The sequence below is a fragment of the Falco peregrinus genome, chromosome 3 (assembly GCF_023634155.1).
Source record: "Falco peregrinus isolate bFalPer1 chromosome 3, bFalPer1.pri, whole genome shotgun sequence".
NCBI classification, from domain to species: Eukaryota; Metazoa; Chordata; class Aves; order Falconiformes; family Falconidae; genus Falco; species Falco peregrinus.
In genome coordinates this window covers 119,246,502-119,271,037 of record NC_073723.1, presented here as the reverse complement: position 1 = coordinate 119,271,037, position 24,536 = coordinate 119,246,502, and the positions used below count along the sequence as shown (strand labels likewise).

The window sequence follows — 24,536 nt, the reverse complement described above, 5'->3', positions numbered from 1 at the left end:
AGGGAAGAAGGTGCTGTAACTCATAAAGAATCAAATGCCAAACTGTCGCTAAGGAAAGGCCAGAAAGAGCTTTAATTGCCCCAATGAATTAGTGTCACCCCAGGTTTCCAAAAACATCACCACTTCTCCACGCCCTGAACGCCAGCCCCTGTGGCAGCCCAGCCTGGGGTCAGCCCTCGCTGCCCGAGGGGTCGCACCCAGCACCGAGCCCCCCACCCAGCACCCCAGCAGTGGGACGCTGCTCTGCACCCCTGGGTGCAGGACACCGGTGTGCCACCTGCCCTTGCTGCTGCTGCTCACAGGCAGCACTGGCTGGGCTTTGCACTTCTGCCCCCACCACTGTGGACCTCCCCCCCCCCCCCCCGTAAGTGCAGCCCCCAGGTCCCTCGCCAAGCCCCAGCCCTGCCTCAGCTGCTTGCCCCCATTGCACGATATTCAGCTGTGCACAGTTCAAGGCCATAACTTCTCCTGGACTTAATAGCATCCCTGTATATCTTCATGAAAGGAAAGCACAGACTAAATATGCCCCAGGGAGACGACAGATATACTGCCGGCATTACCAGCTGCTGGGAGTGCTGCTAATGCGAGATAATTATTCCATAACTCTGCTCGCTGCTGCAGCCAGCTTAGTTAACGAGTGAGAACGGGCCAGGGACAACTTAAGGAGCCGTGAAGGGGCTGCCCTTCTGCTGGGCTGTTTGAAAGGTGCTGACCTGCTTGGGCGAGGGAGCCTGGACCTCGCTGTGTGCTCATGGGAGGCGCAACCCAGCCGAAGCATCGCCCGTGTCCCAGGTGATCCCAGCGCCATCCTCGGCTTAGGTCTGTCTGACTTGCAAGAGGACAAGTAACATTTTTTTCAGGTTTTTCCCTGTGCATCCTTCCCTCCATGCCAGCCTCCCTCCAGGTCAGTGCCCTGCTCTGGTGATTTATTTTGGCTGCTAACAGGTGCGTGATGTAGCGCACGGATTTCCAGACACAGGCACATGCAGCTCCCAGCAGGGAGTTTCACCAAGCTCCCCATGAGCTCGGGTGTGGGTATTGATCGTGCTCCGTGTGCCCCACAGCCAGCTCTCCTCAGCGTAACACGGGGGCCGGCAGCAGGACTCGCCCCGGCAATGCCAAGAGGCGGCTGTTCCGTTTGAGAGCAACTCACCCGGTAATGGCGCGGTACCGGCAGCTGCTGCAGGCACCCTCAGCCCCATCCTGCCCCATCCACGTCGCAGCGCAGCTGGCAGGCATCACAGGGTTTCCGTGCAGGCAGGGATTTTGCCAAGGGATCCAAGCGCAGCAGCGAGCACTGGCCTGACCTGGCACGTGCTCCCTGGCAAGCACCGGCATCGCTCCTAATTGCCATCAGCCCCCGCCGCAGCATGCCGTCGTGTCGGCTCCCACCAGCCCAGCGGTCAGTGTAGTTAACAACCTTTTTAAAAATTAATTCCCTGGGAACATGTTATTCCAGGATTCCAACCATTAAGGGCTTGTTAATATTTATGAACTAATTAATAGATGCACCTATGTTCTTTAATAACTCATTTAAAATTGTGCTACGAAATGCAATTGGTTTGGAGGAGGTAACAGGCATTCTACAATGGAGTAGCTTAGAGCATGGAGGGGCCATTAATTATGTATTAAACATACACAGATATATTACACAAAGTTATGAAAAAAATAAAGGCATTTAATTTAAGAAATAACGAGCAAGTTCTGCTACTGGGAGATCTGTTTTTAAGCACTGACTTCTCTGCTCCAAGGAAAAACATGTGCAGGGGGCAGCTGGCCCCATTGTGGGGCGTCTGTTCTTGTGGGTGTATTCAGCACCCACCAAGGTGGGTGTCAGGAAGGGCAGGCAGGGCTCCCCGGCTGGAAACATCCTCCCTGGATGGTCTCTGCCAAGGCCGCCCAGTACACACGGGGTGCGCACACACACGAAGCTTTTTGGGAGCTTTCCCAGCACCAGCTCCTCTGTCACCAGGGGATGCTCCTTTACTCCAGGGACCCACATGTGGCTGCCCCCACACATGGGCTGAGGGTCTCGGGAGCTGTGGCGTGCAGGGCTGGAGGCACTGGTGGTGAGCACATACATGTACTTCTAGCCAAACAATGATCTATATTTTCAATTTTCCAAAAGATTATGTTTTCACCTTAAAAGATGTTGTCTCTTGCTTTTTGACCTGAATAAAGTGAAAGATAATAGAACCCAGATGAAATATATATCTGTACTAATCTTACACAGAGCCTTCTCCGAGCATCCAGGTGCTGCAGCAGGAGTGGATCCAGCGTGTAATCAGATGGCCACCTTGATCTGAGCAATTTCCACTCTGCTTTAACAGGATTAGGTGCTGCTATGGGATGCACCCCCAGTGTACAGCCCGAACACGCCTGCCCACCCAGGTATGACGGTGTAGAGGCTCGAGGGTGCATTTTCCCCAACACACGGCCACGGGGGTGAGTGGGTGGGTGGATAGTGAGCCCACCCAATGTGACACTGGGGGTTTGATGGCAGCTCTGCCTCCAGGCTGGGGCCTCGTGGCTGCTGCCAGCTGAGCGGGGTGATGCGCTGAGCAGGATGATGCTGTCTCAGCACTTGGATGGGGACTTTCAGTGTGGGTTTTGGCAGCAGGGAAAGCTCAGCAAGGGCTGCCCTGTGGCCAGCCCCGCTGGATTAGATGTTAATCGCCTTCTCAGCGCAGGAGAGAGGATTCACGTTGCTTTGTATCTTCTCTGGGTCCTCCTGCAGTTTGCACATCAAGGCATCTCCTACCTGTCCTAGCTGTGCCGAGCGTGTCCCCAGCAGACAGGCGGTGGTGCCAGTGCTGCTGTCCCCGCTGCAGCATGTGGCCAGGGCGAGGGGCACCTCGCACCCACCCTAGGCACCGTTCCCAGCCCCAGGGCAGAGCCAGGCACGGTCGTGGCTCTGGCCAGCAGCGAGCTGCAGCCGCCTTCTTGACCGGCTGGGAGAGGGAGAAATTGGATTCAGAGGCAGCAAATGTAGTTCCTCAGAATGGATGTACATTTTCATTATACTTATACGCTGAGTAATTGGTGGTAATACAAGAGATATGGGCAGTATCATTATAGACCAGCCTGTGCTGGAGATGTATTATCATCATCTGTCATTATCTGGGCTTCCTTGTGGCTGCTAAAATTGTAGAACATGATTTTAATAACCCTGGAAGGCAAGAATCATTTTTCTTTTGTCACTTAACAACTTGGCCTCATTCACTGATACCTTTAAATAAGAAGGGGGGATTAATTTCGAGTGAAATAAATGCAGACCTGATTGTTTTCTTTTCTCTTCATTTGCAAAGGTGGCCCAGCGAAGCCTGACAGCTTTCAAGGAAATTGCAGATAATGGGGGGAGGACATGAGCGTGGTGCAGGGTGCACAGGAGCACCTGGAGGCGGATGATGCTGACTGTGGTGCTGGCCCTGGGGCACTCACCTCGAAGCAAAGAAACACAGCAGCAGCAGCAGCAGCACCATCCCAGCTGTAGCAGCGTGCCCTTGGGCACAGCGCTGGTGGCTGCTGGAAAGCACACCATGAGCCTTGGAGATTTTTCCCAGGCTGGGCCGAGGGCTGAGCAGGCTCCAGTTTGCAGCAGGAGAATTGCAGGTGCCTGTAGCATCCCCGGAGCTGCCTCAGCTACGCAGGGCAGCACGATGACCCATGGGATCCCCCCAGCACCACAGAGGCGTCCCCAGAGAGCTGCCCTTCCTGAGCCCGGGGAGGCAGCTCCATCCATCAGCCTGGAGTGGGGATCGGTGGCAGAGCCCCCGGCTCACTGACTTCTTGGGATCAACACCCTCAGCTGAGTCCCACTGGGAAAACAAAGCAAGGGGAGAGAAAACAGATCTGTAGGGAGACCAGCCCGGCATCACCTCCAACTCCCCCCGCTGCAGACTCACAGCAGAGCGGATTGAAGGGGAAAGGGAAAGACCTTAATCTGTCTTGTCAGGAAAGCCTAGTGAAATTAATTGGAATTTGCAGAAAACAAGCCAGCCTGGGTGTGCGGTGGCAGCAGCGCAGGTGACATCCCCAGCATGCTGCTCCTGGGATAAGGCCTGCCCTGCGGCCGGGATGGGGTGTCCCCTGCCTAGTTCGTAGCTTTGGGATCTGCCCCCGTGCCCGGAGCGCTTGGCCACGGTGACTCCGGCAGTGCGGGGCTCGGCCCTGCAGAGCCCTCCTGGCAGGCTGCACGGGATGCCACGGTGCCAGGGCTCGCCGGCAGGGATGGTCTGGGCACCCCGACCCCTCAGTCCCCCCTCGCAGGGCACATCCCAGCCAGAGGAGCCGCGTCACTCCTGACCCACGTGGACACCGTCAGAGCTGGCAAGTTTGTGGGTCTTTCATTTGTCGCTCCTTTTGGCCATGGAAAAAAACAGCAGCAGGAGAGGGACAAATCAAATTACAAGCCAGCTAATGAAAATAATGGGGAATAAAGCACTTTTGGAGGCTGCTTGGTTGGATTCCTATTTCCGTGTGTCACTGGATTTAAATCGGTGATGTTTATAGCCCTCAAGAAGCAGTCATTTAATTGCCCTTTGTGATTAGCTGCAACTCAATTGGCTCATGAATTTCTTGCTTTTGCAGACCTGAGCCTTTGGCAGCCGGGAGGTGGCCGGCTTTGAGCCCTGCTCCAGCCACACAGCTGCTCCCACCCCCATTGCTCGAGCACCCAAAGCCCCCCTGCACCTTTCAGGGGCCCAGCCCTTGCAGCTTGTCGCAGGGGACATGGATCGGGGGTGCTGAGGGTCCTCCTGCAGGGCACAGCTGTGCTGGTGTATGTAAAACGGGGGGGGTTGCTGGGAGGGTTTTGCCCTGTTTCCATGCAATGGTCCAGCCCCTCCAGCAGCAAGCAGCTGTCAGCGCCTGCCTGGGCTAACAGCCTCCGTTTGCAACTATTGACTCTGAGTAAATAATTTCCAGATATATTTTTTTTCTCCCGATAAAAGCTGATTTTTTTTTTCTATTATTGTCAGGGGTGTTTATTAGAGCAGAAAAATAATAGTGCTGTGCTTGCAGCCTGATTGCCGGGAAGTGTCAGAAGCTGGCCGTGCAGCGCTGGCAGCTGGGATCAAAGGTGTTGCTTGGCACAGTGGTCACAGGTGGGTGAGGATGCAGGGGTGGGGATGGGGGGCATGAAAATCCCCCTGCCTGGCTGGTATGATGAGGGGTGGCATCAAAGGGAAATTTCAGCAATGGCAGAAGGAGGAGATGCTCTGCATGTTTCGAGCATCTCAGCAAAAAGGAATGGGAATTTCCAGGAGTGTTGGGGGATGAGAGGCTGGCATGGGGCTCAAATGTCAGGCACGGGGAGGTTCCTCTGCTGCAGCCATAGAGCCAGGAATTTCAGGACATGCAAGTTTTATGTGGTCCCACGGAAGATATCTCTCTCTTGCCCATCCACCTGAAGGACCGACCGTTACCCCATGCTGGAGCTGCAGCCCCTTGATCCTTTTGTCATCTTGCAGATTAGAGATGAATAATGGCAGGCAGCGCCAGCAGCACAGGCTCTCTGCCCTGCTTGCCCTGTCCTCCCACTCCCCATGCCCACCAGGGACTCCCCAGATCCCTGCAACACAGAAAATTAATCCTTCCGGCTCATTAATTACAGTAATGTGTCAGGAGCCTTGTTCAAGGTCAGCCTTTCAGACCCCTGTAATCAATTTTCTCCAATTTGCAGCTGCCTCGCCGGGAAGAGCCGGGTGCTGGCGGCAGGCGGTGGGGACGAGCACCATGGGCATCCCCAGTACTCAGGGATCGGCTCTCCAGAGCCTGCAGGCACCAGAGGGTCCTGGCCAGGCTCCCCTCCCCGGGGTGGCTCAGTGCTGGCAGCCTGGGCTCCCCGTGTCCCCCTGTGCTGCAGTCCCAAGGGTCTCCTCCCTACCACCTCTGCCTACGTGCAGGGCAGCTTGACCGGGATCCCTCTGCTCCCTCCCCATTGCTGATGGCTGAACAAGGTGGTTTGTTTGAATTAATCACGTTGGGCAGCAATTAAACAGCTCTCCTCATCCATTAGAGACTGCAGCAGATTTTGCACTTAGATCTTGTATCTTACATGACTAGTAATATTTTATTTTTTTAGGGAATGAAAAGAAGAAAGGGAAAATCTCTTTAGGGAGGCTGGTTCTTGCTGACAGCTGAGCTGATACAAGTTGGTAATGTATTTTATTTTGCTTAATAGCAATGATCTGCCCAGCAGGGATTAAATCAGAGGCGCTGATAACACGCCTGAGAAATGGAGGCAGCTGACAACCCCCTGGCACTTAACGTGGGGAGCGGTGGGAGAGCGGTGCTGGTTGGTGGGACTCTGCTGGTGTTGCTGCCCTGGCCCCGGGATGCCATGGCACCAGCGGATGGCCTGGCAGCAGCAGGCACGTGGGGGTCCTGCTGTCCCCCCCAACCCACATCACACTAGGAGCATGGTGGGAGCTTCAGCAGCCAGGGCAGGGAATGGAACAGCTTCACACCTGCCCTGTGATGGGATCCGCTCTGACCCAGGGGAGTGGTGGCAGAGCCAGTGGTGCCTCTGGGTGCGGGATGCTCTGTGCTGCGGTGCCAGGAAGGGTCCGGATCCATCCCTGTCACCTCCTGTGCTACCGGTGGATTGCAACTACAGCTGCCCAAGGGGTCTGGCCATGCTGGTGGGCTGCCTCCCAGTGCCATTGGTCCCTGTCCCATGCGCTGCAACCTGGGAAAAGCCCCGCAGCTGCTTCCCCTTTCCACCTTCCCCCTCACCAGCTGGCCCTGGGTTGGGGGGGCTCTTGCACTGCAGGCTGGGAGCCCACTGCCCCGCCACCCACCCCGAAATGTGCCTCGGCTGGGCTGCGAGCACCCATCCTCCCTCCAAACTGTGCTCCCCGGTCTGTCCCACACCATGGCCCCCTGTCACCACCTGCCTCTGCCCTGCCACCACCTCATCCCACCAGACCCTCCATCACCCAGCCAGCTCTTGAACCCCAGCAGCCTCCTCCCCGCACACCCTCCTGCCCCAGCCCCTCTGCCGGGCTGGCCGAGACCCATGGCTCTGGCTGAGGGTCTCCTGCATGGATGGCACCCTGTCTCTTGTCCCCCTGTCCCATCCCACAGACGGGATCTGTGGGCTTGTGAGAGTGACTCAGAGCCAAAGGGGAACCGAGAGCACTGTCATGGGGCATGTCTGCTCCATCCCCGATCTCGGGAAGGGGCCACTGCCCCAGGCACAGGACCAGAAGCCACACCAAGAGCCATGTCCTGACAGATCGGCATGCTCAGAGCCTCCTCGGGGACAAACCCTTTCCCTGTGGAGCATGGGCGAAGCATGCCAGGGGCAGGGCGTGCACTGGGGTGGGCTGCCCGGTCCCCTCCACACACCAGGACAGGGGGTCCCACCATAGCAGGGCTCATGGGCAGCAGGCGAGAGCAGGGCAGCAGTGTCCAGCTGGGCGTTTGCAGCTCCGCCTGCCCTCCGGTTCCCACGGAGATGCCCACGTCGCCATGGCTACCCGCAGATATTCCAGCTCCGGCTGGTAAACAGCCTGCAAGCTGCACGCTTCCGTCCCAAAATACTGGGGGTTGCTACACCCCAGGGAAATATTGCAAGGGCAGCTCGCCCGCCCCGGGCCAGCGGCTGTGGGAATCGGCCCCGTGCCCCAGCCCAGAGAGCCGTGCCCCCACGCCATCCCCACGAGCAGGGCGCAGGGGAGATCTGGGGGACAAAACCCTTTGCTTGGACTGTCGGGGCTGCAAGGTGGCTGGTGGCAGCCCCAGGCTCTGCGGGAGGTGATGCTGGGAGAGGGTCCCCTCCAGGCTGGTCTCCCATGGCCCTGGCCGCCCTGCCTCGGGGTACGGTGGCGTGGGGGGATGCGCTGGCCCCACCGTTGTTTGCAGCATGGGGTTGCGTGAGCGCTGAGTGATGCGCCGCTGGAGGTGAAACGCGTGCTACAAATCCCGTAGTAAACAGCTGTTTGCACAACAGCCACCTCGTTGCGAAGGCTGCAAGCGCGTCGTGGGTTGGGCAATCCCCTGTTTACTCCCATGCTCCGGTCTGTGTAGATGCGGGGTTCCCCAGCCGGGGCTGCGATGCCAGCCTGGCACGGGTGGGCAGAGCTGCCCACCATCCCAGCAGTGAGCCCCCCCAGCAGCTGGGCAGGGCCCTGGGCAAGGAGCTGCTGGAAAACCCCAGGTCAACAGCTGGCACAGGGAGGTACGAGTGGGAAAGTCAAGTCTTGGGGTGCCCTTGGGGCATCTCATGGGTCCCCTCACTCTGGGGCATGATGGACTGTGAAAAAGGACAGCTTGGGTCAAACAGGGCTCTGCAGGGAGCTTTAGGAGGCAGCCCAGGCTTGGCTGCAAGGTGCAGCAGTGCTGTCCCCAGGGACCAGGGTGGTGAGGCTGGCAGGCACATCCCAGGAGAGGGCTGAAGCTCGGGGGGACAAGGATGCAGCGATGTGCCAAGTCTCCCACAGTGAGAGCCCGGTGAGGACACCGGAGCGGGCTGGGGGGTGCGAGCTGTGCTGGCAGCCATGGCCTGGTTTGCCTCCTGCCTTCTGGGTCCCACATCCCCCAGCCCACGTCCCCCTGCCCTGTCCCCCAGCCCAGCCACGTGGCCCCAGGGCAGTCGCAGCAAGGAGCCAGCTGTGCCACATCCCGACTGCCGTGTCCCAGCTGCTGGAGGGGGCGGCGTGGGGGGCCGGGTGCTGCTCCCCACTGCTGGATGTGTGCGTGCCGCTGGGCTTTCCTTCCTGCGGCGAGCAAAGCGGTCGCAGCCTTCAGGGAAGTGTTTTGCAATCACCTTCTTCAGAGAGTCACAGCAATTAACGGCACTTGTTTTGAGGAACTAACGGTGAAAGCAGCATGTTAGCAAATGGGCTGAGCACGGCGAGCTGCCAGGAGCCGGAGGCCGGTGCTCGGAGCGGGCGGTGAGCAGCCGCCAGACGCATCAAGCACAGAGGAGAGGTAGAGATGGAGGCAAGGTAGGGATGGTGGTGAGGCAGGGATGGGTTGCATGTTGCTTGGGTCCAGCTGAGCACCTTGTCTGTGACACCGCGGGCTGCTCTGCCCTGTCCCCTGCCTGCGACAGCCGCATGTGCTGGGTGCGTGGGGGTGGTTGCTCCCCCCATTTCCCACACTCTGGATGTCTGCTCAGGGGGGAGAGGAGCTGTGGGCACCCCAGAGCTGGGCACAGCGTGGGCAGCCCCTCCTGGAGCAAGTGCCTGGCACCACCAAGGGCACAGTCGGGACCAGTGCGGGGCACAGGATGAGCCGGTGGCCGAGCAGGGGCAGCCGCCGCACCCAGGGCCATTGCCAGCAGCAGGCAGGGGGTGCAGCCGGGGGGGACACAGGCAGGGGGTGCAGCCGGAGGGGACACAGGCAGGGGGTGCAGCCGGAGGGGACACAGGCAGGCCCCCACAGCTCTGGCCAGCCCCACTGTGCTGCCATCGTTCATTCGTTTCCCTCTTTCAGCTTACCAGCCCTCTGCCACCCCAAGCCCCAGAGCTAACCCTCCCTGAAACCGCAAATCTCTGCCCGGCAGCGGCTGAAGATACCTGAGATAAAATCAGCACGTGGCTGCTGCCAGGCATGGGGCGTTGTGCCCCGGGATCCCGGGATCGGGGTGCACGGGGCCGAGCGGCGGCGGCAGGCAGTGCCGGAGGGGCCCCTGCCGAACGCCCCACCGCTGCGCTTTTCCCCACCGGTGCCTGCGGGATGCCGAGCCCGGGGGCGGAGGTGTCAGCGCTGCAGAAGGGCTGCAGGGGAGAGGCTGCCGCTGACGGCAAAAGGACATTTTGCTCCAGGAAGCATCGGTGACGGTGGCAGCACGGCTCCTCCAGCCCCTTCCCGGCCCGCCAGGACAAGCCGCTGTGTCCGTTCCAGGTGATGCCAAAGCCACAGAGGAGACCATGGCCAGGCGCGGTGCTGGGACACCCTTCCTGCTGCAGCTCTCCCTGCTCCTGCTCCTCTGCCCGGGTGGTGAGTGGGGTCCATCCCATCCTGCAGCTGCGTCCCCACGCCGGCCCCGCGCAGCCAGCACCCGAAGTGCCAGAGCTGTGGCACACAGGGGCTGCGGGTGGGCAGGAGCACCGGCGGCATGGCGGGCGCTGGCAGGATGGGGCCAGCAGCCTTGCCCAACGCCTGGCTCTTCCTCTCCGGCTGCTGGGGGGCCCGTCTAAGGGAAGAGGCACTCGTCCCTCTGTCCCGCCTGGTGCTGAGCAGCTGAGGTGGCTTCGTCACAGCCATGCCTTGGATGTGACACATTTTTCCTGCCCACAGGGACCCTGGGCTGTGCCTCGGTGGCCGCGGGCTCACCTGTTGTGCCCCTGGGCTCGGCCGTCACGGCGTCCTGCACCATCCAGAGCGAGCTCTGCCGCGGCTTGGAGCCAGGGAAGGTCCGGATCACCTGGATGCTGGATAACGAGCCTGTGGCTGGGAGCCAGCACCAGGGCCCGGGGGGCACAGAGGTGTCCAACCTCACCCTGCCCCAGTTCAACCACACGGAGGCCAAGCTGTGGTGCTGGGTGGAGTGGAATGGGACCAAGCAGCGTGTCGGCATGGCCGAGATCAGGGCAGGCTGTAAGTCTGCTGCCATCACGGGTCGCTCACGCGTGCATGCATGCATTTCAGAGGTGCAACCTGGCACCAGGGTTTGCACGTCTTCTCCCTGGGACGTGTCTGCCCCAGGCGAGCCGGGTAGAGCTGCTGGGGTGGGAGCAGCAGCCAGAGCTGATGGAGGCTGTTCTGGGGCTCGTCCCAGAGCGCCGCTGCCCGGCAGGCAGGGAAGGTTTGGGGAGCGGTAGTGTGGCAGCCGGGCTCTGCACGGCCAGGCATGGAAGGGGCTGCAGCTCCTTTGCTCAGACTCTTCCCCGGCCACTCTCTCCCAGACCCACCTGCCAAGCCCTTCAACCTCAGCTGTGTCCTGAACCTCAGTGACTATGGGCTGACGTGCCAGTGGGAGCAGGGAGCTAACAGCCACCTCCCCACCAGCATCGCCCTGAAGTGTGCCGGGTAAGCCTCAGGGAGTGACATGGTCCCTGGTGTCTGGCCCCCGGTCACCTCTCCTGGCCCTCATCCCCCGCCAAACCACACAGCAAGCCTTGTCCTCCGCCGGAGGGACTCGCAAGCCCACTCTTCTCACCGCCACAGGAGCAGAACCCAGGCAGTGACAGGCTGCACCCCGCAAGGTGGCCACAGCCACTGCACGGTGCCGCGCCAGCTGCTCCAGCTCTACCGGCAAATGGAGATCTGGGTGTCCGCCACCAACGCCCTGGGCACAGCCGAGTCAGAGCATCTCTGCATTGACCCCATGGATGTCGGTGAGTGACGGCCAGAGCCACCCACCTTGCGCAGAGGTCAGGGCCCAGGGAAGATCAGCAGCAGCAAGGGAGGCATATTAGAGTGCCATTAAAGCACATCAGACTTCTAGGTCATCTTTTACGGGCAGGTTCCTGTGATAAATGGCTTGCCAGGATGAATAGGTGCCAAAGCTGCATTACAGTGAGCGGTGTGTGCTGGTGGGTTATGAGCCATCAGTTGACCTGCTGCACTCTACAGCTCTCTCCAGCAATTGATTACCCATTTATTCAGGAAGTCTATTAATAATATATCCAGTTCCTAGAGACTATTTATAAAAGGAACCTTCCCAGATGGTGCGACTCGTCCTCCCTGCTCTGGACCTGGGGAAGGGCTGCCCATGAACCAGCTGAGCTCACCACAGCTGTGCTGGGCTCTCACCCCTGGGAAGTCCCAAATGTACAGCTTTCCTGGCCATGCACCAGACGCTGGGTCCTGTGGGATCTGTTTTTCCTGCATAAGGGGAGCCCAGTCAGCAGAGAAGCGCCCATGCTGTGCTCCTGAGCATCGCCCTGTGTCCCGGGCAGGGGCACACACCAGCTCACATCCCCTGCAACAAGTCATTCTAAATGTTTCGGGGTGGTTTCCCCCCATCTCTCACCCCTCACCTCGGACAGGCAAGCACCCCAGCTGTGGCTGATGGCATTAACAATGGCCACATAAGAGGCCACTGCCCCCGCACACCACCTCCCATGGCACCTTTCCAGCTCTCTCCTGTGCTGTTCCTCCAGCCAAGCTGGACCCCCCGGCCCTGCAGAGCATCCAGTCCATCCCCTTTCAGACCGACTGTGTGGCCCTGGCCTGGGAGGTGGCGAGGACCAACGCACACATGGACCTGCAGTGTGAGCTGCGCTACAGGGCAGCCGAGGAGCCTGCCTGGGCTCTGGTGAGTGCTGCTGGGGCAGTGGGACCACGGACCGGGAGCGAGCAGGAGCCAGGACCCTCCCCTCCACTCCGAGCTCTGCAATGGGAGCAGCGGCTTGCCCACATGGGAGGGGGGCAGCAAGGTGTCCCCTTGCACACCCTGAGCAGCACCCACACCTGGGCTGGCCCCTGTGCTGGCTGTGCCCCAACGGCACTCACTCTGGCTGCCACCAGGTCACCAGCATCGTTGGCCAGTCTGGCACCACGCAGTGCTGCGGCTTCCTCTTCGGCACGCAGTACCACTTCCAGATGCGGTGCCGGCGAAGCACGGCACAGGGCTACTGGAGCGAGTGGAGCCCAGGCAGGAACTACACCACCCATGAGAAAGGTGGGTGCCGAGTCACCCAGCGGTCCCCTCTGCCCAGAGAGGTGGCACAGCCACAGCAGCATGGTCACACTCACCCCTCTCAGCTCCCTGCCCACCCTGCTCCTGTTGCAGCCCCCACAGGGAAGCTGGATGCCTGGTGGAGCACTCGGCCGGCCGGGGCGGGTGGGTGGCTGGAGGTGCAGCTGCGCTGGAAGGTGAGCACGGGCGGGTGGTGGGTGCGTGGGGGCTGCCGGGGCATCGCCCTGGGGACCGAGCATCCCCGCACACCCTGCCTGCACCCAGGCCCCACGGCGCCAGGAGGCGAACGGGCAAGTGCTAGGGTACCGCATCACACTGAGCCCCAGGAGGAGGGGCAGGGACCCCCCCCACCATCTGCAACACCACCCACACCCAGTGCAACTTCTCCGCACCCATGGGGACCAGGAGGGTCTATCTCTCAGCCTACAATGCCGCCGGCGAGTCAGCAGCAACCGAGGTCGTCCTCCTGGAGAGGAAAGGTGAGGGCAGTGCAAACCTCGTGTGCCTCAAAACCTCTGCGTGCCCCCCTGGGGCTCTGCGCCCCACAGCAGCTCCACAAGGTCTCAAACTGGGTGCTGCTGCCTCACCCCGCCGCGGGAGAGACACCTCCCTGGGTGTGTGACCAGGGGCTCCCGAGCTGCCCACTGGGTGCACAGCCACAGCGAGGAGCAGGGTGGGCTCTGGGTTGGGGGGCACAGGGGGGCGATGCAGCAGGGATGCTCCCCTCTCCCATCATTCTGGCTGGATGCCCCCATGCAGGTCAGCCCCTAGCCGGGCTCCGGGCTGTGCCCAAGGGGGAGCACAGCCTCTGGGTGCAGTGGGAGGCCCCGCCGGCCCCACCACACGCCTACGTCCTGGAGTGGCAGCGGGTGTCCTCGGAGCCCGGCCGCTGCAGCGCCTGCTGGCAGATGGAGCATGACGGGGCTGCCACTGCAGCCCTCATCCAGGGTAAGCCAGGACCTGCTGGGGGGGTCCCTGCACTCCTGGTCATCAGTGTGGGGGGTTGTACCTGGGGGCTGGCACCCCTCCCGATTGCCCTGAGCCCACCCCACACCCTCCCTCCTTCCTCTGGATCCACTCCCAGGGTACGGCACAGGGCAGGCAGGCTGGTGCCATGGGGAAGGTCTGGGCAGCCAGACCCCCAGACTCCGGCCCCCCCCCGCTCTCGGTTGCAGATGGCATCGAGCCTTTCCAGCGGTACGACATCTCGGTGTACCCCCTCTACAAGGATGCCATAGGGGTGCCCATCCACACGGCAGCCTACTCCAAGCAGAAGGGTACGTGTGCCCCTAGCAGCCACCCTCGGGGCCCCAGGGGCTCGCTCCCCACCACCCAGCCTTTGCCTTTCAACAAGGAGAGGCAGCCTTTCCCCCACATGTCCCTAAATCAGGGGCTACATGGCAGAGCTCAGCCTACTGGGCTGGACCTTGGCTCGCCTCTGAAGGTGCTCCCAGCTGCACCAAGGCCCACAGGGGCACAGTGTGCGGCAGGGCCTGACGCCCACACCTCCGGAGTGGGACTCACCACTCGGTGCATCCCCCCAGCCAGTTCCGCAGCCTGAGGCAGCGGTTCTGCACAGCGCCTGGTCGCTTGTCCTGCTCCATTTCAGCACCGTCCTATGCCCCAAAGCTCCACCTGAAAAGCATCAGCAAGTCCAGTGCCGAGCTGTGCTGGGACCCAGTGCCGGTTGAGATGCAGAATGGCTTCATCACCAGCTACACCATTTTCTGGGCCAACAGTGATGCAGAAGTGTCCAGTGAGTCCTGTCTGTGTCACCGTGGCCCTGCCTGCCACCACACCTCGATGTGTTGGGTGGGGATGTCAGCAGACTCCATGCCTTCCTCAGAGAGGGTCAGGGGGTGTATGTGGGTCCCGTACAGGACCCCTCACCAGCAGAGACCCAAGGGGTCGTGCAGGTGAGGGGCACCCACCGAGCAGCCCCTGCTGTGCCAACAGCCCCCACATTTCCCCAGGCGCCACCGTGAATCCCTCTCTCAGCTCCTTCATCATCCATGAGCTGAAGCCGTCGACCCTGTACAAAGTGCACATCATGGCATCCACAGTTGCTGGCAGCACCAACGGCACCAGCCTGACCCTGGTGACTACAGTGCTAGGTGAGGGGGCGCAGCCACCCGTGGGGTATAGGGACAGGAGGGGACCTGCCAGACCCTGGCCTCATGGCACAGCACAGCCAGAGGTGCCCCACCACAGTTCCCCCTGTGAACCTCTCCCCTGCCCACCTTCCAGATGACACTGAAATCCAGTTCCTCTTCCTGACCCTGGGGATGATCTTTGTCCTGTTCATCCTTTTGCTCATCTGCTTCCAGAAGAATGGGCGGTGAGTACCGAGAGCCACCCTGGGAGTCCCCATTCCCGGTGGCTGCGGTGGCCCTGGCTGTAGCCTGGCTGCTGGGGGGACAGGGTGGATGCAGGGAGTGATGGTGTCCCACTGTGAGCTCGGCAGGAGCAAGACCAGCCCCAGGGCTGCCTGTTTCAGGCCCCCTCGCTGAGTCCCCTTGTCCTGTGGCCACCAGGGTGAAGCAGCAGTTCTGGCCCAGCGTCCCCGACCCTGCCAACAGCAGCCTGGGCAAGTGGGTGCCAGCAGAGCTCCAGCAGGTAGGACCCAGCTGGCGGCTCCCCCTGGCCCCCTGCTCACCACTTAGGCACTGCTTGGTGTGGAAGGCATGGCACCCAGGGCACGAGGCCAAGCTGGGATGGGGAACAGGGGCGCAGGGAGCTTCCCTCGTGTGGTGCCAGCAAGGGGGTGGCACAGGAGGGGCTGCACCCTGCAAACAGGCTGTGACCACACGCCGTTCCCCAGGAGCCTCTGCACATCCCCGGCGTGAGGGAGCCTGGCTTGGCCACCATTTCCACTGTCACGGTGCTTGAAAGGGCAGGGGGGAAGCAGCCCACCACCTGGGGCAAGGAGCCCACCACCTGGGGCAAGGAGCCCTCCACCTGGGGCAAGGAGCCCACCACCTGGGGCAAGGAGCCCACCACCGAGCCCATCGGCACCTTCCCCGCGCCGCACCTGCCCTACGTGCAGCAGGAGGGTCCCCGCACGCCAGGGCCCGGGAGCAGGCAGACCGTGCAGTACGCGCGGGTGGTGGGCGAGGGGTACAAGGGCCAGCAGCAGCCCCCCCCCCCGGCTCTACCTGCGCTCCAGCTCCACCCAGCCCCTGCTCCTCGACCCCAGCCCCAGCCCCAAGCCCTACGAGAACCTGTGGTTCCACGGGGCCGCCCCTCAGGGCTGCCCGGGGGACGGGGGGTGCCCCGAGGAGCTGTCCGCCACCTTCCCCCTGCTGCAGGGCCTCCGCATCGGCGGGGCCGAGGAGCTCCACGACTGCCGGGCGTTCTAGGGCCGGGGCCGGGCCTACCCCGGGGCCTGCGGGGGGCCGGGGCCACCCGCCGGGGGCCCGGCTCCCCCGGCCGGTGCTGTGTGCGTCCCCTCCCGCCCCTCCTCTCCCCTCCCGCAATAAACGGGGACGCGCTGAGAACGGCCCGGAGGCTGTGCGGCGGGACGGGCCCGGGGTGGCCGGCGGGGCGCTGACCCTCCGCCGCGCCAGGGGCTCGGGGGGCGACCGCCCGCAACCTGCCCAGCGACGTGCTCGGCGCTCGGCCCCCGCGCTCGGCGCTCGGCTGTCGCGCCTGGGGCAAGATGGCGGCGCCCGTGGCGGCGGGGTCGTGAGGGACCGGCCATGCTGGCGCTGCGGACGGCGCTGGGCCGCTGCCTGGCAGGGCCGGCCCGCGGCGTGGCCGCCGGCCTGGGCAGCGGCGGCGGCGGCGGGGCCGGTGAGGCGGGCGGGGAGCTCGGCCGCGCTGGAGAGGCCGCTGGGAGGAAGCGCGGATGGGGGCGCGGGGCCCGGCGGAGGAAGCGGAGGGAGGGCGGGCGGGCGGCGGGCCGGGGCCGGGCGGGAGCCGAGGCCAGGGGGGAAGGGGAGGTCCCGGGATCGGGGGTGGCCTGGGGTAGGGGGGAAGGAGCCTGAGGCGGCCCTGAGAGGGGGACAGGGGGACCTGGGGTGCTGCTCGCGGGGCAGGGCGCGGGCAGGGCCCCGGGGCGTCTCTCGAAGCCCTGGGGGAGGGTGGTGAGGCTGGGGGCCGCCCGCTGACCCTGCCCCGCGCACGGCGGGGACGCACGGGAGTGGCTCCGGGGCCGGGGGTCTGTCAGCGAAGCTGCCGTGAGCTGGGCCAGGGTGCGGGCTGGGGGCCTGGCCGGGCTGCTGGCTAGGCCGTTACCGGCCCATGTGCCCGGGGCAGCAGGGGGGGACCCCGCGGCCCGGGACAGCGCGGGGACCCCTGCACACAGCTCCCTGGCAGGTCTGTGACTGGCAACGTCTGTACTTGAAAACATGTTTGAGGCGCGGGTGAACCATCTGAAGCAGGTGTTGGTTCCAGTAGCAGCGGCCTTGAAAGAGCAGTTGGAAGGGCTTGCTCTTGAAAAGTCAAAGAACAGTTCAAGTCAGGCCACCGATGAATATTCTCATCTGTATCGAGCTGTGCCAGTTGAAGGTTGTCTCTAGGTCCCGCTGCCTCTGTGCTCAGCCGCTGGGGTAGTGCAGAGCAGCCCTACTAACTCGCCCATGAAATTACTTGAATTAGTTCATCAAGTTAAACCCTCTAAACAAACACAGTTCAGCCTGGGAGCCCTCGCACTGTCCACTCAGCATCTGTAATCTCTTCCTGCTGCTCTGTCCTTCCCATCATTTGGGTTCAGATCACCCTGAAGCAGCACAGCTTCGCCATTTGTTTTAGCACCCATGTGAGAATCATACTGAACTGTTCCACGCTTCTTTGGGACAAGAGACCTGGCTGGCTGCTGATCACCTTGGAGTGTTAAGTACTCTGACCAGTTTTCTAGTACAGACTGAGCAGTGGTTCATTTGTATGTAGCTAAAAAAAGTGTGCACAAGTCTGATAAATCTTTGTTTTCTTCCGTCAAGCTTGCAGTCCCTTTATTCAGACAGCCAGATGTTACGCCAGACCTGTGAGAAAAAGGAAGAAAGGTATGTCAGGATTAATGGGACCATGTGGCAAAATGTTTTACTGTTGACATTATCAGAGTCGTACCCCAATGCTGCAGGAAGAGAGGGTATTTGGAGAAATTAGTGGGTTTCACTTTAAAGCAGCAGAGCTCATCATAAGAAGAGAGGAAATACAATCCCTGTTGCAGGATTCTGCAGTCCTGCGGCTTCTTGATGGGTAATTACAAGGGTGAGGGAGCCAGATTCTTCTTGGTAGTGCCAAACAATATAATGAGGGATGGTCCCAAAAAGCAGCTTGGACATGTTCCAGCTGGGCACAAAAGGAAAAAGGAAAAAGGACTCTCACTGGGAAGGCAGTGCAGCATGGGAACATGCTTCACAGCGGAGCTGTGGACTATCCATCCCCAGAGGTTTTCAAGGCTTTGCTAGACAAAGAAATGATGACGGTCCACTTTAAAGGGAAGATTGGACTAGAAACTTCACAAGGTCCCTTTAACCTTTTTGTGGTTCAGTGCTTCTAGAAATAATTCCTTGCAAGCTCGAAAGTTACTCAGAAAGTTCAGCAGGTTGTGAACGTGTGGGAAAGTAGCAGTTGTTAGCAAGAGATCACTGATCTTGGTGGACTATACACCATGTTGTAAATCCAGAGTGCTAAAGGCAAGAGACTGGACCCAATATTAGTCACGCAATTCCTGCCACCTCAGCTTGATCTCTCAAGTTCTATCTTCTTGTTTGGAGCATACAATCTTATTTTCTTTGCAACTCGTTTCCTTTGGTCTAGTTTGCAAGCATGATCAGAGCGCTGACTTTGTACTGCTCTTCCTCAAATGTTAATCTTCTCTTTGTAGACATCCCCAGCCATTTGGATGATCTTCCTCCCACCATGCTGAAGAAAGATTATGCCAATGTCCCAATAATAAATAGGTATGATACAGGGAAAGGGAATGACTGTTCTCTTCAGAGATTTGCATCTTACACACACACACAACCACAATATGTGGAAGCTGCCACCTGCTCAGTAACTAATTAGTGCTCTGTGGTCACTGGTGTGCAGTTTAGCACAAAAACTGCAAAGTCATTTTGAAAGTCAAATGTGCAAAAGCGGTCACTGATTAGCATCATGTAAGGGTTTTGTTTACTTAATGTAAGATTAAGTGCTGATTGCCTGCATCTTCTATGAACTTTGTAGTCCCTAGAAAAAAAGAAATAATCTTGAAATATTAGAAATAATCTTCTTAGAAATAATATATGCCTCTCTTGGACTCAGGTGGTAGAGAGTGTGTAGTTAAACAACTCAAAATGCATGGCTGCTTCTGAAATTTGGACCTGGAGTTTAGCATTTTTATGCTTTGATTCCAGAGCAGCTCATGTGTGGTGCATGGAGAGCCCCCAGTGGCATAATTGAGACTTTCACGGATCTTTGAAGGAGCTGGTGTTAAAATTAATTATTTTGTCCTTGAGCACTTACTTGGGGGTTAATCTTCAGCACCCAGTTTACACATAGTGTTTTTGGAATTGATAAGACTTCCATCATCATTTGAAATAACTGTGCTTTCCACAGCAGCAAAAGTACTTGATGCTTCTGTAATCTCAGCCATGATTTTTCTTAGGAATGCAAGGAGCAGTTCATGGCTGACAGGTTTGGGAGGGGAGGATAGTGGCTGTAAATTTGCAGAGTAAATTAAAGCTGAGAAAAGTTGGTATGCTCTGAAAACCTAACCTCATTTCTGTTGTTAAATATACTTTTTTTCTAGCCTATAAACTAATCTGCAATCTCCTTGCAGTGTTGATGATGTAGTGAGAAGACTGTTGTCACTGGAAATGGCAAGCCAGGTTAGTTTCATTCTACTAGCATAAAAAAACCTGGAAGATTTAGTGAGCACATTTGTGTAAGACATGCCTATATTGTTAAATGCCCTTCACTTACTTTATTTTTAAGTGTTGCTTGGTGACTGCAAATCCGGGGCTATGAAATATATGAGTGATAAGTCCTGTTATGGTCTTAAAATTTATCATGCAGTCTTCTTTATGGTAATAACTGCATACTAAAATGAGAGAAGAAAAATACTAGGCAATCACAGGGGAGATGAGCTGTGTTATGTTACTGCTGATGGTTGGCCTGTGTTCTAGAAAACAGTACATTGGATGGCAGATGTTCTTCAAATTACTTTTACTTTTTGTATGCCCAGAAAACAAAGTAAGCAAATCATAAGGTAGCACAAAGATCTTACCATTTCTTGCTGCTTACCATGTGAGCTTAAAAAGATGCAAAAAGTAAAGGCTACTGCCATGTGAGATCAGCTTCAGTTCTCTCCTCCATTCGTGAGAGCAGCGGGGCTTCTTCAACACCCTTTTTCTGTAATCTTGGGATGAAGGGTATGCCTTGACTCTTGCTTTCAACAGTGGCGATTCTGTGTTCAGCCAAGATCTTTTTGTGCTGCTTCGCTGCTGTACTCTGAGCACTGTCCTGCAAGCAGCAGGTCCTTCTGTGCAGCACTTCTTATGCATTTTGTGATGGGCACCGAGTAAAGCTATTAATTAGAAAGCCTTTATCTGGGCATTGGGGAAGAGAGCTGGGGTGTCTCAGACCTCTGGCGTTCCTGAGAAAGTGACAAGCTCTTTTCCGTTATCCACAGAAGGAGAAGATGAAAATAAAGACACAGCAGCTGGTGGAGAAGGTCAGGAGGTCTCCCAACGACAATGGCTCCTTTGAGGTGCAAGGCAAGTTAAAAAAGTAGAAGGATATTGTTGGCAGATGATACATCTCTGCTTTTATTCAGCTATTCCCACCCCAGCACTTCAAGTTTTCTGTATCAGTTAGGAGAATCTCCTTCAGGAGCGCACCTGAGAAGCAGGTAGCCTGCAGCATGCCCTGGAGGACCTGTTTGAGGTTTGGGAGCATTGCAGAGGCAGTGTATGCACTTACTGGCAGATGCCATCTAGGGTGCTTTCCAAGTTCCTAGTCCATATCCACTCCTCAAAGGCAGAGTGTGCATCATTCCGCTTGAAGCGCTTGTATGACATGTAGCACTGCACTGCATTCATTACCATGAACTACTAGATGTAGCCGTAGAACTCAGATTTCCCTGTGCATTAGAGCGCTCTGGCTGAAGCACAGCGTAGGGACAGTGCAGGGATGAAGGCCACACTGCCATTGACCACGATGCACTTCTTTGTCATTAATAAAGGGCTTCAGTTTCTCGGGATGCCACCAGCACCTTTCTCCAAAGCCTGAAATCAAAGAGCTGGCTGCTGCTTTTAGAAAGAACTTCTTAATCTGTGTTTGTTCCTCCAAAGCTTAAACCAAGTGAAGTGAAATGAATATAAAGTCACCAGCAATTAAGTGAGCACAAGAGGCATTTTACAGATAAATTCATATGATCTGTTGTTAAAATTTTAGCCTCTTAATTAAGCAGCTTCATAATAGTAATAGTTCTGACTCTCGTTATGTAGGTTATGTTTTGTGGTTTGTTTTGCGCTTACGCGGAGGGTTGTGTGGTAATACTCGCTGTGGCGCAGTGGGTACCCATTAGAGCAGCAGTCCTCAGCTGGCAATTTGAAGGGAGTGCAAATGATACTGTCTCACCCTGGAAACCTGCTGCTCTCACTTGGCTTCTTACGCCTGTTCTTTATAGTTGCTATGTTGACTGCCAAGATACGCACCTACGAGGAACATCTTCAGCAGCATCCCAAGGTAACTATCAGTAATCTGAGCCCACACGTCTGAGAGAGCAGCTGTTCAGGTTGTTTTCTCAGTTTAGAGCAAAAGGATTTTAATTCTGGGGATTATGGCTTTCCTAAGAAGGTTTATGAAATAGTTATAACGGTTCCCTGTGCCAGTGTGGGAAACTGCTGGCTCAGTCACAGCTACATTCTGACTAGCTGAAATGTGGAGTGTGTTTTTTTTTTGTTACTGGATTGGTGGAAATGGCTGAGCAGATACCTTTGAACAGAGTTTAGCTGAATTTATCCATGCTGCAGATGTGGCTTCACTGCTTAGTTTTCAACATAATTAATGTTATCACTTCACGGCTGTATTCTTTGTTCTGCCTATGAAAATGTTTAGCAGACAGGGCTGTGTTAATGTCATAATGACCGCTTTCCTACCTAAAGCTGCCTGGGTTCAGAGCTGAAATTTGAAGCATCGCAGATATGACTCAAACAGTCAGACAGAGCCAAGTCACACTTTATTTTCACACTTAATTTCTGGAAAAACAAAGGTAAGTGCTTCTGTGTTACTTCTGGAACAATACATTTCAGGAGAAGTGAAGTTTTTAGCCAGCAGGCCTTCCCTACAGCCTTTGCCTCCAAGCCACTGCAGCTTTTGTCACCGCCTGAACCTGTGTACAAGTTGAAAGCAGCCTTCAGCATTGGGGGATGAAGGTGAAGGTGGAGGCACAAAATGAAGAAAGCAATTTCAGTGAAAAGCAAATTAAGCCTTCTCAGATCTTGTAGTGACCTAATGCGCTTGCAGTGTCTGCCAAGAAAAATTGCTCTAAGATACCGTCCTTAACCTGACTGTTTCCTTCCAGCCATAATCTGGTCTATTCTAAGTAATTTATTGGAATGGAAGAATAATCTGTCTGCAATCTAGTGAACGTTAAGTCCTTTGCAGGATAAAAGTAACCGTCGTCGCATGCTGATGGATATAGATCGCCGGAAGAAACTACTTACGTATCTTCGCCGTGTCCGCTATGATACCTTTGAAAACACCTGCAAGCAGCTGAATATCAAGTACACCCTGCCCGCTCCCTACCGCAGAAGGATCACCAAGCGCTGGCTTGTGAAGAAGGCTTTCTGTCTCAAGGTACGGAGTGGTCTGGAGAGAGCACCACGTAGCTGGAGTAGAAAAAAACCTTTTTAGAGAAGAGCGCAGTTAAGAGAGAAAAGACTGATGGGTGGGCGCTTTTAATTAAGGGTTTGAATTTTAAGAGATGATGATGTTTATAGAGAAAAGCATAACCTCGCCCTGAAAGGCAAAGAGCTCCACAAAAGGCAGTTACATAGTGGGCAACGATGCACGTGCTGCAGCATTACTGTGCTTGAGAACGTCGGGTTGTGCTGCTGGTTTGCTCAGAAATGTACAATTCAAACCAGCTTTTATTCAAAGTCTGATGTGGGAACTAATATGTGAGACAAACAGGATGGCAGCTTTGGGATAAACGTGGCTACACCCACTGCCTGCTGTCATTTCTCTAAATACGCTGGTGTAGCAGCTGTGTGCAGTGTATCTGGGTATAATCAAGAAGCTGGATGTGCCTTCAGTCTGTAAATCCTAAATTTCAGTCCAATGAAATTGTAACCCAAAGTGTGGGTGGCTGTCGCAGGATACTCGGAATGGTACCCTGCAAGCAGGGCTGGCCGGTGGCCCGGAGGGAGCACGCAGGAAGGAGTTACTGCACCTGGGGTCTGTAGCAGCAGTGGTGGAGCAGCTCTGCTCAGCAGCAGGCAGCTCTGTCTTTCTCTTCCTCTCACCTCCTTGTGCTCCTCCGGCAGGTTTTTCAGGAGGTGCAGAAGCTGAAAGCACCTGAGAAACTAAAGCAGAGGAGAGAGCGGCGAGCAAGAGCGAGAGCGGCAAAGGAGGAGAAGCAGGCGCAGTGCGAGGGGACGCCCGTGCAGCGGCATGTGGAGGCTGACGCAGCCGGTCTCCCTAACAATAAATAACTGCCTAAAGACCTAAAGCCTCTTTGCTTACGTGCGTGCTGCGGGGTCTGCGGCACAACGAGCACCTGGGAAAGCGCGGTGAGCGGTTTAAGCGTTTTAAAAGTTTAGCTTAAGGCTGATGGGCTGGTGTGAGCAGTTCGATCTGTCAGGAGGGCCTGGGGGACTTCACCGCCCCGTGGCAGGGGCATCTTTACGTGAGAACCCCTCCGAGCATGGCTGCTGCTGCTGCCTGCGGGATTGCGCTGTCAGGTAGCACTGACCCAGCTGCTCAGCACCGTTTGTCAGGGATTTGGGCTGTGGGATGGCAAATGAGGAGACAGAATGAGGCGAAACACTGCTTGTTCGGAAACAAAGCAGCCCTGACAGTGGCTCCAAGTGCTGTTCCCTCTGGCAGGGAAACGCGGGTTGGTTCGGAGCTCGGCAGCTGTAGAAATGGCGTTAGTGCCCAAGTCTGTAACTTCCCAGCAGACTGACACGTCTGTATTCGCCCTGTGCCTCTGCCGTCCCCAAGTGTGATGGGGCTGCTCGTACCACAGGTGCTGGTGGTGGTGACCGAGGGAGTTACTGACACGGTTATGGTGGCGCCCGCTGGCTTTCACCAACGTTCCCCATGTTCCTCTGAGCAGTGGCATGTGTGGCTGGCCCGCCTCAGGCAGCGCTCAGCCCCCCCTTTTTTTTCTTAGTTATATTAAAATTATTTTAATCATTTCCTTATAAACTTTTTAGTTGTTCTCATGCACCAGAACTGATGAAACTGGTATTTTAAAATTTACTTGGGGCCTACGGGTGCATGCATGTGTGTGCAGGGCCTTGCATGTGTGCTGGGGTGTGCACATACGTGTGGGGCCTTGCACACGCGCTGGGTGCATGCATGCGTGGGCAGGGCTTGCACATGTGCCGGAGTGTGATCACACACATGTACCAGGCCTTGCACATGCTCTGGGGTGTGTGCACACGCGTGGGTGGCACCTTGCACAAGTACTGGGGTGAGTGTGTGTATACGGGGCCTTGCACACACACGGGGGTGCATGTGGCTGGGGCCTTACACATGCGCTTGGGGGCCTTGCACACATGCTGGGGTGCATGCATGCACACAGACAGGGCCTTGCACACATGCTGTGGTGTGCACCCACATGGGCTGTGCACATACGCTGGGGTGCGCGCACATCACAGAGCTTTGCACATGCACTGGGGTGCACACACGCACATGCACAGGGCCTTGCACACGCGCCGCGGTGTGCACCCACACGGGGCAAGCTTTGCACACGCGCCGGGGCGCGCGCACGTGTGGG

At 57.5% G+C, this 24,536-nt stretch overlaps 2 protein-coding genes across 2 annotated transcripts; both read left to right on the top strand.

Annotated features, from left to right (window-relative positions):
* Nucleotides 1–8,704: 8,704 nt before the first annotated feature.
* On the top strand, nucleotides 8,705–16,270 carry CSF3R (colony stimulating factor 3 receptor). Its single transcript, XM_027783020.2, is given in 17 exon segments — nucleotides 8,705–8,954; nucleotides 9,777–9,951; nucleotides 10,252–10,551; nucleotides 10,860–10,983; nucleotides 11,122–11,291; nucleotides 12,060–12,214; nucleotides 12,427–12,580; nucleotides 12,692–12,774; nucleotides 12,863–12,940; nucleotides 12,942–13,077; nucleotides 13,358–13,546; nucleotides 13,774–13,875; nucleotides 14,208–14,354; nucleotides 14,572–14,712; nucleotides 14,846–14,936; nucleotides 15,133–15,214; nucleotides 15,420–16,270. Coding segments are annotated over 16 exon segments (2,751 nt in total). The 5' UTR covers nucleotides 8,705–8,954; nucleotides 9,777–9,881; the 3' UTR covers nucleotides 16,149–16,270.
* MRPS15 (mitochondrial ribosomal protein S15) lies at nucleotides 16,265–23,261 on the top strand. The gene is made up of 8 exons (XM_055800181.1): nucleotides 16,265–16,390; nucleotides 17,539–17,601; nucleotides 18,429–18,504; nucleotides 19,365–19,413; nucleotides 20,217–20,301; nucleotides 21,216–21,274; nucleotides 22,196–22,387; nucleotides 23,077–23,261. Exons 1-8 carry the CDS (start codon nucleotides 16,297–16,299, stop codon nucleotides 23,242–23,244), a joined length of 786 nt encoding a protein of 261 aa, XP_055656156.1. The 5' UTR covers nucleotides 16,265–16,296; the 3' UTR covers nucleotides 23,245–23,261.
* The last annotated feature ends 1,275 nt before the right edge of the window (nucleotides 23,262–24,536 follow it).

Excerpts from the sequence above, each read along its gene's own strand:
- MRPS15 (XM_055800181.1), top strand. The coding sequence starts at position 16,297 with ATGCTGGCGCTGCGGACGGCGCTGGGCCGCTGCCTGGCAGGGCCGGCC. Across the intron at positions 18,505-19,364 it reads AATGTCCCAATAATAAATAG|TGTTGATGATGTAGTGAGAA; the intron begins GTATGATACAGG and ends ATCTCCTTGCAG. Across the intron at positions 19,414-20,216 it reads CACTGGAAATGGCAAGCCAG|AAGGAGAAGATGAAAATAAA; the intron begins GTTAGTTTCATT and ends CGTTATCCACAG.